Below are 18,334 nucleotides of genomic sequence, written 5' to 3'. Positions count from 1 at the left end.
GAGCACATGTAGAGGCACCAACCTTGAGTAAGGCCATAGCGATAGCCCAGGCGTTCATTGCCACCAGTAACAATACTAAGCAAATCTATCAGCGCACAAGTGCTGCTACAAGTACTGTGAACAAAGTGATGTTGTTTTCGAATCGTAACGTACAGGGCAGGTCACACATACCTTCAGCTACACGTCCGCAGATGTCTGAGTCCACCATCAAGGGTGATGAATGCAAGGCATTAACACCTTGTTGGCGCTGCGGGGGTGATCATCGTTTCCATTCATGCCAATTCAAGGGATACTTTTGCAAGGGCTGTGGAACAATGGGACACCTCCAACGAGTGTGTAGGCGAGCTGCAAATCCTGTTAAACCTGCAAACCACCACGCTGCAGAGGAGGACACATCCACGGAGGATAACTATGAACCAGAGCCTCAGATAGAGGAGGCAGAGGTACACGGGGTGCACATATATTCACCAGGAATTGTCCCCCGATAATGTTGAATGTTGAACTAAATGGACTCCCGGTGTCAATGGAGCTGGACACGGGCGCGAGCCAGTCCATCATGGGCAAAAAGACTTTCGACAGGTTGTGGTGCAACAACGCCTCAAGGCCAGTCTTAACTCCAGTTCGCACGAGACTTAAGAACTTACACTAAAGAACTGATTCCGGTAATCGGCAGTGCTACCGTAAAGGTCTGCTACGATGGAGCGGTGCACAAGCTACCACCCTGGGTGGTACTGGGCGATGCTGCTCGGCAGGAGCTGGCTGGGAAGGATACGCTGGAACTGGGACGACATCCGAGCGCTATCGCCCGCTGATGATACTTCGTGTGCCCAGGTCTTAAACAAATTTCCTTCGCCGTTCGAACCAGGCATCGGGAAATTCCAAGGAGCAAAAGTGCAGATCCACCTAATTCAGGGGGCGAGACCCATCCACCACAAGGCGAGAGCAATACCATACATGATGAGAGAAAGGTTAGAGATCGAGCTAGACCGCCTGCAACGAGAGGGCATCATTTCACCGATCGAGCTCAGCAAGTGGGCCAGTCCTATTGTCCCAGTCCTCAAGGGACAAAGTAACTATCAAACGTTTCTCCCTGCAGGACCAATACCCACTACCAAAAGCCGACGACCACTTTGCAACGCTGGCGGGAGGAAAGACGTTCATGAAGCTGGATCTGACTTCAGCCTACATGATGCAGGAACTGGAGGAATCATCGAAGGCCCTCACCTGCATCAACATGCACAAAGGTCTTTTTGTTTATAACAGATGCCCGTTTGGAATCCGATCAGCGGCGGCGCTATTCCAGAGAAACATGGAAGGTTTACTGAAGTCAATCCCGCACACCGTGGTCTTCCAGCATGATATCTTGGTCACAAGTTGGAACACAGTCAAGCACCTGCAGAACCTGGAGGAGGTTCTTAGTCGACTCAACCACATGGAGCTCAGGTTAAAACGCTCGAAGTGCCTGAAGTGGAGTTCCTGGGAAGGAGGATTGTGGCGGACGGCATCAGGCCCACCAACGCGAAGACTGAGGCAATCGAGAACGCACCGAGGCCACAGAACGTGATGAAGCTGCGGTCGTTTCTGGGACTCTTGAACTACTTTGGTAACTTCTTACCGGGTCTCAGCACCCTGTTAGAACCACTACATGTCTTACTATGAAAAGGGGGTGAATGGGTTTGGGGCAAAAGCCAAGAAAATGCCTTTGTAAAAGCGAGAAAATTGTTACACTCAAACAAATTGCTTGTGTTGTGTGATCCATGTAAGCTTTTGGTACTAGCATGATGCATCGTCATATGGTGTCGGGTATGCATTGCAACAAGCTAGTGATTTTGGGAAACTGCAACCGGTTGCTTGTGCATCCAGAAGTCTGTCTAAGGCCGAGAGAGCCTGCAGCATGATTGAAAAAGAAGCATTAGCGTGTGTCTATGGGGTAAAGAAAATGCATCAATACTTGTTTGGGCTAAAATTCGAATTGGAAACTGACCATAAGCCACTTATATCCCTGTTTTCCGATAGTAAAGGGATAAAAACCAACGCATCGGCCCGCATCCAGAGATGGGCGCTCACATCTGCATACAACTACGCCATCCGCCACAGGCCAGGCACAAAAAACTCAGTAGGCTGCCATTGCCCACCACGAGGGTGGAAATGGCGCAGCCCGCAGATCTAGCCGTGGTTATGGAAGCATTTGAGAGTGAGCAATCACCCGTCACTGCCCGGCAGATCAAAACCTGGACAAGCCAGGACCCCTTATTATCTCTCGTCAAAAGCTGTGTGCTTCATGGGAGCTGGACCAGTGTCCCAGTGGAAATGCAGGAAGAGATAAAGCCATTCCAGCGGCGCAAAGATGACATGTCTATACAGGCAGACTGCCTTCTGTGGGGCAATCGAGTAGTGGTCCCCAAGAAGGGCAGAGACACTTTCATCAATGACCACCACTGTACCCACCCAGGCATCATAATGATGAAAGCGATAGCCAGATCCCACGTGTGGTGGCCCGGTATCAATGCGGACTTAGAATCCTGCGTTCACAGATGTAATACATGCTCGCAGTTAAGCAATGTACCCAGGAAGGCGCCGCTAAGTTTATGGACTTGACCCTCCAAACCGTGGTTTAGGGTACACGTCGACTATGCAGGCCCGTTCTTGGGTAAAATGTTCCTTGTGGCTGTAGACGCATACTCCAAGTGGATTGAATGAGAGATAATGTCGGCTAGGACATCCGCTGCCACCACTGAAAGCCTGCCCTGGTGAGCGACAACGGGTCATGTTTTACCAGTGCTGAGTTCAAAGAATTCATGACCTGTAACGGGATCAAATATGTCACATCTGCGGCGTTTAAACCAGCGTCCAATGGTCAGGCAGAGAGAGCAGTGGAAATCATCAAGTAAGGCTTGAAGAGGGTAACTGAAGGCTCACTGCAGACTCGCCTATCCCGAGTCCTGCTTAGCTACCGCACGAGACCATATTCACTCACTGGGATCCCACCTGCTGAACTGCTCATGAAAAGAGCACTTAAGACGAGGCTCTCGTTAGTTCACCCTGATCTACATGAACAGGTAGAGAGCAGGCGGCTTCAACAAAGTGCATACCATGATAGCGCAAATGTGTCATGCGAGATTGAAATCAATGATCCTGTATTTGTACTAAATTATGGACAAGGTCCCAAGTTGCTTCCGGGCACTGTCGTTGCCAAAGAGGGGAACAGGGTGTTTCGGGTCAACCTTTCAAATGGACTCATTCACCAGAAACACTTGGACCAAATCAAAATCAGATTCACGGACTACCCTGAGCAACCCACCTTGGACCCTACCTTTTTTGATCCCCCAACACACACACACCAGTGGCAACTGACACCACGGTTGACCACGAAGCAGAACCCATCATCCACACCAGCCCTGCAGGGCCCAACACACCAGGCAGCCCAGCAAGGCTAGCTACGCAGCAGCCCAGTGAGGGCCCAACAAATGATTCAACCACACCAGCTTTCACACCGAGACGATCAACCAGGGCAAGAAGGGCCCCAGATCGACTCACATTGTAAATAGTTACACTATTGACTTTGGGGGGGAATGTTGTTATATATGTATACTTGTATTTACTCTGTACAGCCACCAGAGGGCTCATTCCTCGGAGTCCCGGGGATCCCATAATCCCTTGGGAATACAGGTATTTAAGAAGGCTTCACAGGCTGGAGAGGCACTTTGGAGACCTGCAATAAAAGACTAAGATCACACTTTACTTTGAGCTCACAGTCTGACTCTTTCTCCATACACAACAGGTACAGCTACTCCACTTCCCTTTTTGTCTCTCTTTTTCTTTTCTAACTATGTTGTACTCTGCAATGTTTAATTCCCAGTCCCGATTTTCTGTGGTCTCAGTAATCCCTACTATGTCTGGTTTCTCCCAACGCATGATTGCCTCCAGCTCCCCTATTTTATTGTGGACACTGTGTGAATTGCAGTGCAGACAGTATAACTCATTTTTATTAGGATTTCCTCTCTATGTTGATACATCTTTTTAGACTCCTGTTCTATAACTCGATTTATTCCCTTGCCACCAATATCTTCCCTTACTTTATTGTTTCCTGAACATTCTCTTTGTCACTTGGAAGATGTGAACTTTTAATATCAGAAATTACAAGTTAGGCTTCCTGGATGCCTTTGCACACTATTAGGGGAGCTGTAGAAATTTGATGATCTAATCTAAATATAATCACATTCTAAAGGCTCTTCCATGTATCCTTTCAAGGACTTTGCTGTCAGAAGTAAAGAAGTTAACACTTCCAGCAACATTTTTACTTTAGAGACAGTATGGACTAGAAATTCCCAGCTTGTCGTTATTTGATAAATAACGACAAAATAGTGAATAAATATGAATAAAAATCACACTTTTTTTTTAAGGTGGTAAAATGTAGTCACAAAATACAGCGGTTCTTTAAAAAAATGGCGTTTGTTCCACGACGATTGGCATTAAAAACCACAATGACGCCAACTTTAGCCCGAGGCCTATATGGGTCTCCTATATGGGTCAGAGACATGGACGACTTACAAAAGACACATCAAGTCGCTGGAGATATATCACCAACGATGTCTCTGCAAGAACCTGCAAATCCGCTGGGAGGACAGATGCACCAACATCAGTGACCGCGCCCAGGCTAACATCCCCAGCATTGAAGCACTGACCACGCTAGATCAGCTTCGTTGGGCAGACCACTTAGTTCGCATGTCAGACACGCGACTCCCTAAACAACTGCTATATGTGGAGCTCCTTCATGGCAAACGTGACAAAGGTGGGCAGCGGAAAACGGTACCAGGACACCCTCAAAGCCTCCCTGGTGAAGTGCGACATCACCATTGAAGCCTGGGAGACCCTGGCCGAAAACTGCCCTAGGTGGAGAAAGTGCATCTGGGAGGGCGTTGAGCTCTTCGAATCTCAACGCTGCGAGCGTGAAGAGGTCAGGCGCAGGCAGCGGAAGGAGCATGTGGTAAATCAGTGCCCCCCCTCTCCCCCGACGAATATCTGTCCCACCTGTGACAGGGTCTGTGGCTCTCGTTTTGGACTGTTCAGCCACCAAAGAACTCACTTTAGGAGTGGAAGCAAGGCTTCCTCGATTTTGAGGGACTGCCTATGAGCCCGAGGCCTATCAATGTGAAAAATACAGGCCCTGGGACAGGAGGGAAAAAAAATTGCAAAAGATCAAAAATCATAAAACATTTACAAGACCCTTAACTAAGTAATTGCTACAAAAGAATTAAAAAATCAAAACTTTAACTTACCTTTTTTGCAGGCCTTCCTACTTACCGACGTTTGAGGCTGCAACGCCTGCTTTTCTTGCGTGTTTTTTTTTCTAAGAACGGGTTCGCCGAATGGCTAAACTTAGGCGGTGTGGTTTTCTTTGCGATTTTTTTCGCGTTGCACATTGGCGATTTGCTTTTTGGCGACATTTTCAAAATGCCATTCTTAAGGTTTGGAGAATTTTGTGCAGTTCAGTTTAAGAACAAAAAAGCATTTTTAACACGAATAAATTGCGTTAAAACATGTGTTAGTCTGGGGAAAATCTAACCCTTTAAATTTAAAAAAAAAATTTCAAAATCATGCTGAAAATAGACCAAACACATTTACAACAATGGTAACAAATCCTCTGGCTGATATCTTGGGAATATATTCCCTTTATTGATTTATTTAACAAACTGAATATATATATATAAAACTGTGCGATTAATGTTTGGAAGGAAAAAATGCATATTACCGATCTAGATGCAAGTGCTTAATCACAGACTTAACCTCAGTTATCTTTTCCTTCAACGATGTAAACATAACATTTTATGAAACAACACTTCCTTAATCCACTCAGAAGCAACGTGTAGTTTAATAACTGCAGTGCCAGTTATATTATTTAGAAAAGTAAAACTATTCACATTCCCATCTAGAGACACTTTTTCTTCATCTAGAGGATGGTCTAGATGTATGACTTCACTATGATTTCCACTGCCTTTTTGTTTACAGAAGAGTAACTAATACAGCGAGTAAACCATCTCATTTTGTTCTTTCAACTCTCAGTAAAAAAACACCACCTAGTGGCCTAGCTGAAAATAGTTTAATATTATCTCAAATATGAAAAGTAACAGGCAGCCTGAGGACAAGAACCAGGATATACCCGACTGACACGTGACTTTTTCTTTTAAATTTAAAGATGAAATGAGACTAAGGTATGGACGCAGTTATGGACTATTCACTGAAAATTTCCAGAATTGTTAGGCACAGTATAAATCAAGAAATTAGAGGTGCATGTAACAAGGGTAACACAATAATCATGGGGGACATTAATCTACATATAGGCTGGGCAAACCAAATATGCAGTAATAGTGTAGAGAACGAATTCATGAAATGTATACACGATGGTTTTCTAGATCAGTATGTTGAGGAACCAACTAGGGAACCAGCTATTTTAGACCAAGTATTGTGCAATGAGAGAGAGTTAATTAATAACCTTGCAGCAAAGGGGCATTTCGGGAAGAGTGACCATAATATGATAGAATTTTATACTGAGTTGGATAGTGATTTAGTTAAATCCGAAACTAGGGTCTTAAATCTAAAAGCAAACTATGTAGGTATGAGTTGGCTAAGGTAGATTGGGAAACTATATTAAAAGGTATGATGGTAGAAATGCAATGGCTAGCATTTAAAGAATTAATACATTATTTGTAACAAACGTACATTCCTTTAAGGCACAAAAACCCTACAGGAAAAGTAGTCCAACTGTTGCTAACAAGAGAAGTTAAAGATAGTATTAGATCAAAGGAGGAGGCATAATGTTGCCAAAAAGAGCAGTAATCCCGATGATTTGGAGGATTTTGGAATTCAGCAAAGAAGGACCAAGAAATTGATAAAGAAAGGGAAAATAGAATATGAAAGTAAACTAGCAAGAGACATAAAAGCAGATGGTAAAAGCTTCTATAGGTATGTAAAAAGGAAAAGATTAGCAAAAGTAAATGAGTCCCTTACAGTCTGAGACAGGAGAAATTATAATGGGGAATAAGGAAAAGGCAAAGAAATTCAACAAATTCTGTAAATAGTGGAAAACCAAGGGTCTAGCGAGAATGAGGAACTGAATGAAATTAGTATTAGTAAATAAAATAGTGCTGGAGAAATTAATGGGACTGAAAGCTGATAAATCTCCTGGACCTGATGGCCTACAAACTAGGGTTTTGATATAGATGGCTCTGGAGATAGTGAATGCATTGATTGTCATCTTTCAATATTCCATAGATTCTAGACCCGTTCCCACATTGTTGGTAGGTAGCTAATGTAACCCCGCAATTTAAGAAAGGAGGGAGAGAGAAAACGGAGAACTACGGACCAGTTAGCCTGACAATCAGTAGTAGGGAAAATGCTAGAATCTATTATTAAGTACGTGGTAACAGGGCACTTAGAAAATAATAATAGGATTGGGCAGAGTCAACATGGATTTATGAAGGGGAAATCATGTTTGACAAATCTGTTCGAGAGTTTTTTGAAGTTGTAACCAGTAAAGTAGATGAAGGGAAACCAGTGAATGTGATGTATTTGGATTTTCAGAGGCATTCAATAAGGTGCCGCACAAGAGGGTATTAAACATTAGGACTCATGGGATTGAGGGTAATATACTGGCATGGATTGAGGATTGGTTAACGGACAGAAAACAGAGAGTAGGAATAAACTGGTCTTTTTCGAGTAGGCTGTAACTAGTGGGTGCCGCACGGATCAGTGTTTGGGCCCCAGCTATTCACAATCTATATCAATGATTTGGATGAGGGGACAAAATGTACAAGTTTGCTGATGATACAAAGCAAGATGGGAATGTAAGTTGTGAGGAGGATGCAAAGAGGCTTCAAGGAGATATAGGCAGGCTTAGTGAATGGGCAAGAACATGGCAAATGGAATATAACATGGAGAAATATGAAGTTATCCACTTTGGAAGGAATAATAGAAAAGCAGAGTATTTTTTAAATGGTGAGAGATTGTGAAATGTTGGTGTTCGGAGGGGCCTGGGTGTCCTTGTACACGAATCACTGAAAGTTAACGTACAGCTACAGCAAGCAATTAAGAAAGCAAATAGTACATTGGCCTTTTTTACGAGGATTTGAGTACAAGAGTAAAGGCATCTTATTGCAATTATATAGGGCCCTGGTGAGACTGTACCTGCAGTATTGTGCACCGTTTTGGTCTCCTTACCTAAGGAAGGATATACTTGCCATTGAGGGTTTGCAACGCAGGTTCACCAGACTGATTCCTGGGATGGGGTGGGGGATTGTGCTATGAGGAGAGATTGAGCAGACCAGGCCTATTTTCTCTAGAGTTTAGAAGAATGAGAGGTGATCTAATTGAAACACGTAAAATTCCTCCAGAACTTGACAGGGTAGATGCAGGGAGGATGTTACCTCTGGCTGGGGAGTCTAGAACCAGGGGTCACAGCCTCAGAATAAGGGGTCGGCCATTTAGGACTGAGATGAGGGGAAAGTTCTTCACTCAGAGGCTGATGAATCTTTGGAATTCTCCAACCCAGAGGGCTGTGGAGGCTCAGTATTTGAGTATATTCAAGACACAGATTGCTAGATTTTTGAATATTAAGGGAATCAAGGGATATGGGGACAGTGCAGGAAAGTGGAGTTGAGGTAGAAGATCAGCCACGGTCTTATTGAATGGCAGAGCAGGCTCGCGAGGCTAAATGGCCTACTCCTGCTCCTAATTCTTATGTTCTTGTGTAACACCGCCGCCTTAAATCTTCAGCAAGAAACATTTCTGGGGATTACTGCCCAGTCTATGCCTAGGAGAGAATGATAATTATTGCACTTGTGTATCTAGAGCTCATGCACATTGTGTCCAGGTTGAAACATAAATCTTAAAAGATTTGATGAGAATAGGGCTCTTGGTCATTGATTCCAAGAATAGAATTAAAGGCAATCTCCAGAAGAATACCAGTGTGTTGTGGTGTAACCTGCAGTGTTCACTAACTTGAGTTTTTCATTAAGGATGCTGCAATGTATCATCCTATGTTAACATCTTTGTCAACATTTACAAAGGTTCAGAAACTCAGCAAAGAATTGCTGAGGGTTAAAGAATGACAGAAGATGCCAGATGTGCTAGTGACTGTCAGTTGTCTGCATCTCATTTGGAATACCTTGCACAGGTCGGAGGATGTGCAATTAAACTACTATTATTCAAAGGCATCTATTCAGATTCAGATCAGCCATGATCTTTTTGAATGGCGGAGCAGGCTCAAGGGGCTAGATAGCCTACTCCTGTTCCTAATTCTTATGTTCTTATGTTTCTTCACTTCCATTATGTGCCAATGCCTTTTAGATGGCACATTTGCAAGATTTTAACACCACTATATATGCTAGAGTGGGAAGCAACATTTTGTGAATGTCTAGTCCAGGAGAAATTCAAACTCCTCAGGAAATAAATAAATTAAGCAAAGTGATGGTGGCATTCATGCCAGTAGATGTAGGCTAATCTTGGAGAGAGGTTTTGGACATGACAGGCATAAGCAAACTGTTCTTTATTGATATTAGAGTAACCCATGCTGCCATTATTCAACACAAATAAGGTACCAGGCTTGTTGCTTTTGCTGGGATCTAGGGGTGTTATTTGGAAATGTTCATCCTTTATATTTCCCAGGTGCATCTAATGATCCAAGTGATCACAACAACCAGTTTATGACACACTGATAATGTTACAAACTCAGCTACCCAGTAAATTGTATATAAAAGTATTTCCCTAATAAATTTGAACTTTACCTGGAGACACTCCATACTACTGATCATAACTCAAAGCTTTTCATCTATAGTGGAAAGTTGCATTCCTAATGCTTGGTCAGTTTGCTGTTGTACAAAGATTGACTGTCTCAAAACAATTGATTGGAGATTCCATTGCAAACCGACTACAGCCTCTGAAGTTGCAAGGATAAAGTTGGCAAAGCAGCAAAGACTACGATCAGGATGCTGGAAATCAGGGAAGCAAACCCGCACAAGTTCAACATTGTGACTAAGAAATGTTGATACACTGTCACTGGATTAGCAACTAAATACTTTTGTCCGGTAGTAATTTAGGGCCCAAATTTCCCCAACCCCTTTTTTGGCGCACTCTCCCGAGATGCGCCGACTTTGTGCACTGGAAACGGCGCCAAAAAACGTACTCACAATTCTGGCCGCTCTGCTGTGTGTCCCGGGTCCTGACGCAGTGCTGCTCGTGGAGTGGGGGGCGGAGCTACAGCCCTACTCCAAATACAGTCCCGGCAGCTGCGCGCATGCGCAGTAGCTCCTTCCCATGATTGTGATGGTGATGCCGGCAGACCGCGTCCCGCCCCTATCCCAGACCGAATGGCCTGCCGCAAAGGCTGGCCGCTGAGGGCTGCAAGAAACAGGTTGGTGCGACTGAGCTTTGATCGGGGCGAGAGAGAGGGGGAGAGGTTGGTCGTCTTTGGCTACAGTCTAGTGGTTTGGACCGAGGATAGCTTGTCGTGTAGCAATGTCGCTTGCCAAGCTGGGTTGGCTTTGCGTTCGTTTGGTTGGGTTGCGGTTTGCCAAAGAGTCTGCAGTGCCGTGTGTTGTGCTGGATCTCGGTGTCCTTCCACATGTGGCCCGCCTAGCTCTAGCACAGTTACCGACCACTGAGCGTGCGCCCAAGTCAGTCCCCATACGTCTCGCCGCCGTCGATGCTGCCTGCTTTTATCCTCCGACACTCCGCGCTGCCCAGCCACTGCTTCTGGTCTTTCTATCTCTCTCTCGCTGCAATGCCCTCTGGAACTCTCTCTCTCTCTCTCTCTCTCTCTCTCTCTCTCTCTCTCTCTCTCTGAATCGGGACTCCAGAACGGTGTGAGCCAAGCCCGGGCTCCAGCGCACTCGTGCACCCACCCCACGTCCATCCGCCTGTACTAGCCCACCCGGGTTGGTCTTGAGGACAATGGTGTGTGTGTTGTTGTGCTGGAGGTACCGGCCAGTGCCGACAAAATACTTTTCTGTCTACGACCCCAGGGCTGAACTCGGGCGTGTCGGCCGATCTCCGAACTCCTTTCGGGGCTAAATGGAGTCATCTGCGGTCCCTCACGCGAGGGAGCCGAAGCCCCATGCCTCTGCCAGGTTTCAGGCTGCCGTTTTTAAAGCCCAACCAAAAACCTGAAAAATGGGCAAAAAGGAAATAAAGTCCCGCCCGGAAAGGGTTGAAAGTCTGTGGGGCGGCAGCCGCGTTCTCCGTCTCCTATCCCAGGCCGAAGGGACTCCCGCACGGCCAGCCACTGTCGAGTTTAGTTGAAAGTAGGATTTACTTCAGTTCTTTATTTGTTAATTTAATTATTTACTTCAGTTCTTTTTTTTATCGAATGCTTGTTACTTTTTGTGCTTTGTTTGGTGCTTGGTGCTTTAAATGTAGTTACTTGCGCCGATTCCTTAACTTTAGGTAAGGTTTTTCTGTGCGGACAGAAGTGGCAACATACGCTGGCCTAAGTTAGTTTGGAGCAACTATTTGCTGGCCAAACACCTAAAACAGGCGTAAGTGGCTGGGAACGCCCCCTTTTGGAAAAAAAACTGAACTTTAAAAAATCTAAATAACTCACTTACACTGGCGCAAATTAAATGGCTAGAATTGCAACTAAAAAGATAGTCCAGAAAAACCAAATTGCTCCAAAAAAATAGAGCAACTCCTGGGGAAATTTGGGCCCTTAGTATATTCATGATTTACTGTATAATTTAGTAGAATAATAGGACTTTTATGAATATTTGTTTTGTTTTCAGTATTTGTTTAAACTAAGCTTTTTGCAATTTAAATGTTTGTGCACAGATGACTATTAATTAACTATAAATCAGTTATACCTTCTCCTGAGGTGCCAGAAAAAAACAAGTCTTCTAATTGAGGCGTTTTAAAAATGTAGATTTCTCCAAGCATCTGTTGTATACATAAATTTGAATTAATGTGGGAAGTTTTGGATTGAACAAGGGATAGGGTGTAACAAACTTAACTGTTCATTACATATCTGGAACCTTTGTCACTTGGTGTGCTGTATGGATTTGTGACTTTATTTGAGGAATTATGTCTAATATAAGTATTGAAATTCTCCACTTTGTGCAGACAAACCCAGTTGTAGTCGTAAGTTTACAGTAAGTCATGCGGTCACCATGACATAAAAAGGTACCCACAAGCAGTAACAGTTTCTCCAGCTATCAAAACCCTTCATAATTTTAAAGACCTCTAAAGACCTGCATCAGGTCTCCAATTAATCTTCCATTTTCACTATCAAACTATTTGGAAAATTTGGAACTTTTCTAATTTTGGTGTATTTCATGCTATGAAGTCGTTAGATGGATACCATAAATTCTGACATCAAATCAAAGAGCATCGGGCAAGTTTAAAATTTTCCAAGAAGCAGGAATGTGTGATTTACAGCTGAACTAGTATGAACATGATTCCATAGCAAACTGATGACTCTTTTGATTCTTTAGCCATATAACACTCCTGTTTGTGTGCTTCAGAAGTGAAGAGGTGATTATATATTTTCCCCATGTTTCACTTTACGTTCTCATAAAACATTTATATTGGAAAAAGTGATTAAATTGTCAGTTTATAGATTTTAATAACTGATTTAAATTAGTTTAATGCGATTAAAGCATAGAATTATAACTCAACCACAATAAGCAGAGCATCATGCGATTTAAAAAAAAAATTGGTAAAATTATTGATCATAAGTATAGCATTGCAGTACCCTGTACCTGTAAATGAACTTAACAAAAGTGGTTATATATTATTGAGTGTGCAAGATATATTTTGTTGCTTTCAATGTTCAAAATTTTTATATATTGTGTTCTTTTGGTGGTGGGGGGGGGGGTTTGGAGAACAGGTAAAACCCTTAATGTCACACTCTACCAGAAAATTACATATTGCATTTTAAGTAAGTTTTTCAGCTTTTTTTTTCTTCTTTTCAGTATATATTTAAAAAGTATGAGAAACCCTTCTTTAGTACGTTTGCCAAAACTTCTATGTTTGTGCTTTACCTCATCGGATTTCTTGTTTGGAAGCCTTGGCGGGAGCAGTGTACCAATGGAAGGCATGTTGCATTGGTAAGTAGTCCTCCTAATTATGGGGAAATAAAGTGTGACCAGCCTTATAAACTGAATTCTGAATTACAATTGAATTACATTATTAAATTATATATATATTTAGTGTCGAGCTACTACAGATAATTTATTTTGGTGCAGGTGTGCATGTCTAAGTTTAATATAAGGTTAAGAACATAAGAAATAGGAACAGGAGTAGGCCATATGGTCTCTCGAGCCTGCTCCGCCATTCAATAAGATCATGGCTGATCTGATCATGGACTCAGCTCCACTTCCCTGCCCGCTCCCCATAACCCCTTATCCCCTTATCGTTTAAGAAACTGTCTATTTCTGTCTTAAATTTATTCAATGTCCCAGCTTCCACAGCTCTCTGAGGCAGTGAATTCCACAGATTTTCAACCCTCTGAAAGAAGAAATTTCTCCTCATCTCAGTTTTAAATGGGCGGCCCCTTATTCTAAGATCATGCCCTCTAGTTCTAGTCTTCCTCATCAGTGGAAACATCCTCTCTGCATCCACTTTGTCAAGCCCCCTCATCATCTTATTCGTTTCGATAAGATCACCTCTCATTCTTCTGAATTCCAATGAGTAGAAGCCCAACCTACTCAACCTTTCCTCATAAGTCAACCCCCTCATTTCCGGAATCAACCTTGTGAACATTCTCTGAACTGCCTCCAAAGCAAGTATGTCCTTTTGTAAATATGGAAATCAAAACTGCACGCAGTATTCCAGGTATGACCTCACCAATACCCTGTATAGCTGTTGCAAGACTTTCCTGCCCTTTGCAAACGGGATGGAGTATTGCAATAAAGGCCAAGATTCCATTGACCTTCCTGATCACTTGCTGTACCTGCATACTATCCTTTTGTGTTTCATGGACAAGTACCCCCAAGTCTCACTGTACTGCAGCACTTTGCAATCTTTCTCCATTCAAATAATAACTTGCTCTTTGATTTTTTTTCTGCCAAAGTGCATGACCTTACACGTTCTAACATTAGACTCCATCTACCAAATGTTTGCCCATTCACTTAGCCTGTCTATGTCCTTTTGCAGATTTTTTGTGTCCTCCTCATACATTGCTTTTCCTCCCAGCTTGACTGCGTTACACTCAGTCCCTTCTTCCAAGGCGGTAATATAGATTGTAAATAGTTGGGGTCCCAGCACTGATCCCTACGGCACCTCACTAGTTACTGATTGCCAACCGGAGAATGAACCATTTATCCCGATTCTCTGTTTTCTGTTAGTTAGCCAATCCTCTATCCATGCCAATATATTACCCTCAACCCCGTGAACTTTTATCTTGTGCGGTAACCTTTTATGTGACACCTTGTCAAATGCCTTCTGGAAGTCCAAATACACCACATCCATTGGTTCCCCTTTATCCACCCTGTTCGTTACATCCTCAAAGAATTCCAGCAAATTTGTCAAACATGACTTCCCCTTCATAAATCCATGCTGACTCTGCCTGACCGAATTTTGCTTTTCCAACTGTCCTGCTACTGCTTCTTTAATAACGGACTCCAACATTTTCCCAATCACAGATGTCAGGCTAACTGGTCTATAGTTTCCTGCTTTTTGTCTGCTTCCTTTTTTAAATAGGGGCGTTAAATTTGCAGTTTTCCAATCTGCTGGGACATCTCCAGAATCCAGAGAATTTTGGTAAATTATAATCGATGCATCCACAATCCCTGCTGCTACTTCTCTTAAGACCCTAGGATGCAAGCCATCAGGACATGGGAATTTATCTGCCTTTAGTCCCATTATCTTACTGAGTACTACCTCCTTAGTGATTGTGATTGTGTTAAGTTCCTCCCCCCCGCCCCCCCATAGCCCCTTGACTATCCATTGTTGGAATGTTGTTAGTGTTCTCTACTGCAAAGACTGATACAAAATATTTGTTCAGAGTTTCTGCCATCTCCATGTTCCCCATTACTAATTCCCCGGTCTCTTCCTCTAAGGGACCAACATTTACTTTAGCCACTCTTCCTTTTTATATACCTATAGAAACTCTTGCGATCTGTTTTTATATTTTGTGCTAGTTTACTTTCATAGTCTATCTTCCCTGAATCATTTTTTTTAGTCATTTGCTGGCTTTTAAAAGCTTCCCAGTCTTCTGTCCTCCCACTCGTTTTGGCCACTTTGTATGCCCTTGTTTTTAATTGGATACTTTCCTTTATTTCTTTAGTTAGCCACGGATGGCTATCTTTTCTCTTACACCCTTTCCTCCTCATTGGAATATATTTTTCTTGAGAGTTGTGAAATATCTCCTTATATGTACACCACTGTTCATCAACCGTCCTGCATTTTAATCTATTTTCCCAGTCCACTTTAGCCAACTCTGCCCTCATACCTTCATCGTCTCCTTTATTTAAGCTTAGTACGCTGGTTAGAGATCCAACTTTCTCACCCTCCATCTGAATTTGAAATTCAATCGTGCTATGATCACTCATTCCGAGGGGATCCATTACTAGGAAATTGTTTATTAATCCTGTCCCATTACACAGAACCAGATTTAAGATAGCCTGTCCCCTGGTTGGTTCCGTAACATACTGCTCAAGGAATCCGTCTCTTATGCACTCTATGAACTCCTCCTCATGGCTACCCTGACCAATTTGATTTGTCCAATCAATATGGAGGTTAAAATCACCCATGATTATTGCTGTTCCCTCTTTACAAGCCCCCATTATTTCCTGGTTTATGCTCCAACCAATAGAGTTGCTACTGTTAGGGGGCCTATAGACTGTGCCTTCCAATGACTTTTTCCCCTTATTATTCCTTATCTCCACCTAAACTGTTTCAACATCCTTATCATTTGAGCCAATATTGTTTTTCACTATTGCAGTGATTCCGTCCTTTATCAATAGAGCTACCTCACCTCTGGATTGTCAAGTACCCCTGAGTATTTCATTCCCAGTCCTGGTCACCTTGCAACCACATCTCTGTAATGGCTATCAGATCATACCCATTTGTCTCAATTTGTGCCGTCAACTCATCTATTTTGTTACAAATGCTACGTGCATTTAGACAAAGTGCCTTTAAGTTTTTTTTTTTTTACCCTTTTTTCCTGCTTATTTCCTCTTTCCTTCAAACTCACTTTCTTTATTTTTGCTTTCTAATTCCAGCTTTACTCCCCTCCCTACTGAATCTATTTTCAGGTTCCTATCCCCCTGCCAAGCTAGTTTAAACCCTCCCCAACAGCACTAGCAAACCCCCCCGCGAGGATATTGGTCCCAGCTCTGTTGAGGTGCAACCCGTCCTGCTTGTACAGGTCCCACCTCCCCCAGAAGCGGTCCCAATGCCTCAGGAAACTAAAGCCCTCGCGCCTGCACCATCTCTCCAGCCACGCATTCATCTGCTCTATCCTCCTATTTCTGTACTCACTAGCTCATGGCACTGGGAGTAATCTGGAGATTACTACCTTTTGAGGTCCTGCTTTTTAATCTCTCTCCTAGCTTCCTAAACTCTGCCTGCAGGACCTCATCCCTCTTCCCACTTATGTCATTAGTACCGATGTGGACCATGACCTCTGGCTGTTCACACTCTCCCCCAGAATGCCCTGCAGCCGCTCAGTGACATCCTTGACCCTGGCACCAGGGAGGCAACATACCATTGTGGAGTCACATCTGCTGCCGCAGAAATGCCTGTCTGCTCCCCTGACTAGAGAATCCCTTACCACTATAGCTCTTCCATTCTTTTTCCTTCCCCCCCCCCCCACCCCCGCTGTGCAGCTGAGCCACCCGCGGTGCCGTGGCGTGGACTTAGCTGTGGCTGCACTCCCCAGAACCACTATCGCCCCCACCGGCACTCAAAACTGAGTACCGGTTGGAGAGCGAGATGGACTCAGGGGACTCCTGCACTACATGCCTAGTCCTCCTCTTCTGTCCAGGGGTCACCCACTCCCTCTCTGCCTGCACACTCTTGAGCTGCATGGTGACCGCCTCTAGAAACGTGCTATCCACGTAGCTCTCAGTCTCGCGGATGCACCGCAGTGACCCCAGCTGCCGCTCAAGCTCCAAAGTTGCAGTTTGGTGCAGTTGGAGACACCTCCTGTGCACATGGTCGTCACTGCTGCGCGAAGCATCCGGGACTTCCCACATGCCACAGGATATGCAATTCACTGGACTGAGTTGCCCTGCCATCCCTCTAGTTACACTCTCAACTATCAAGTAGAACTAAATTCTAAACCTTAGCACAACACACCTAGCCGCTACTCAGCAAACAGCCGATTTAATTAACTGGCTCTCCTTAGATAATAAAGATCACATATATTTACTTGCAACTCCCTACTTACAACAGTGCCAAAGGTTTCCTACAGAAAAGAAAAATACTCGCCAATCCACCAGCAATCACTTACCCGCTTGACTGTGACGTCACACTTCGATTTCGAATGTTTTAACTTTTTATCCTTGCAGCAGCTGGCGCCTCCCGATCTCCGCACCCTGTATCTGGGCCTCGATCTCCTGCTCCTGTTGCTCCTCCCGATCTCCGCACCCTGTATCTGGGCCTCGATCTCCTGCTCCTGTTGCTCCTCCCGATCTCCGCACCCTGTATCGGGGCCTCGATCTCCTGCTCCTGTTGCTCCTCCCGATCTCCGCACCCTGTATCTGGGCCTCGATCTCCCGCTCCTGTTGCTCCTCCCGATCTCCGCGCCCTGTATCTGGGCCTCGATCTCCCGCTCCTGTTGCTCCTCCCGATCTCCGCACCCTGTATCTGGGCCTCGATCTCCTGCTCCTGTTGCGCCTCCCGATCTCCGCACCCTGTATCTGGGCCTCGATCTCCTGCTCCTGTTGCTCCTCCCGATCTCCGCACCCTGTATCTGGGCCTCGATCTCCTGCTCCTGTTGCGCCTCCCGATCTCCGCACCCTGTATCTGGGCCTCGATCTCCCGCTCCTGTTGCTCCTCCCGATCTCCGCACCCTGTATCTGGGCCTCGATCTCCTGCTCCTGTATAATTTGTGGCTTCCAGTAAATGTCCTATCACAACTATGCCTATATAGGAATGTGTGATTAATTGCTGCTCATTTCAGCACATGTACCAAAGGCAACTTTAGCCATATGGTTTGCTATTTCCTGTTGCCTCCTTATTAACTTTTTCAATCTCTTAAGTTTGCAGATGCTGAAAGTTATCTTGCAACTTGCACTTCAGACACTAGTGTAAATAATTCCTTGGTAAGTATTTAGTTGCAAGTGATTTTGCATGTATACTGTTAATTCAGATATCAAAGCTTTCATTCAAATGGTAGTTT

At 44.2% G+C, this 18,334-nt stretch overlaps 1 protein-coding gene across 14 annotated transcripts in view; it reads left to right on the top strand.

Moving 5' to 3' along the window:
* LOC139259755 (solute carrier family 35 member F5-like) overlaps positions 1-18,334 on the top strand; it is a 205,733-nt gene that overhangs the window by 66,389 nt on the left and 121,010 nt on the right. For 13 of the 14 annotated variants that reach the window (XM_070875446.1, XM_070875455.1, XM_070875454.1 and 10 more), the window contains 2 exons: positions 12,960-13,094; positions 18,195-18,257. In XM_070875446.1, coding sequence (XP_070731547.1) covers positions 12,960-13,094; positions 18,195-18,257 — 198 coding nt within the window. Of the gene's footprint in view, positions 1-11,831; positions 12,520-12,959; positions 13,095-18,194; positions 18,258-18,334 lie in introns of those variants that run through there. The other variant, XM_070875457.1, reaches the window with a different exon arrangement.

Source organism: Pristiophorus japonicus, chromosome 3 (assembly GCF_044704955.1).
Source record: "Pristiophorus japonicus isolate sPriJap1 chromosome 3, sPriJap1.hap1, whole genome shotgun sequence".
Taxonomy (NCBI): Eukaryota; Metazoa; Chordata; class Chondrichthyes; family Pristiophoridae; genus Pristiophorus; species Pristiophorus japonicus.
This window is presented reverse-complemented; position numbering and strand designations above follow the sequence as displayed.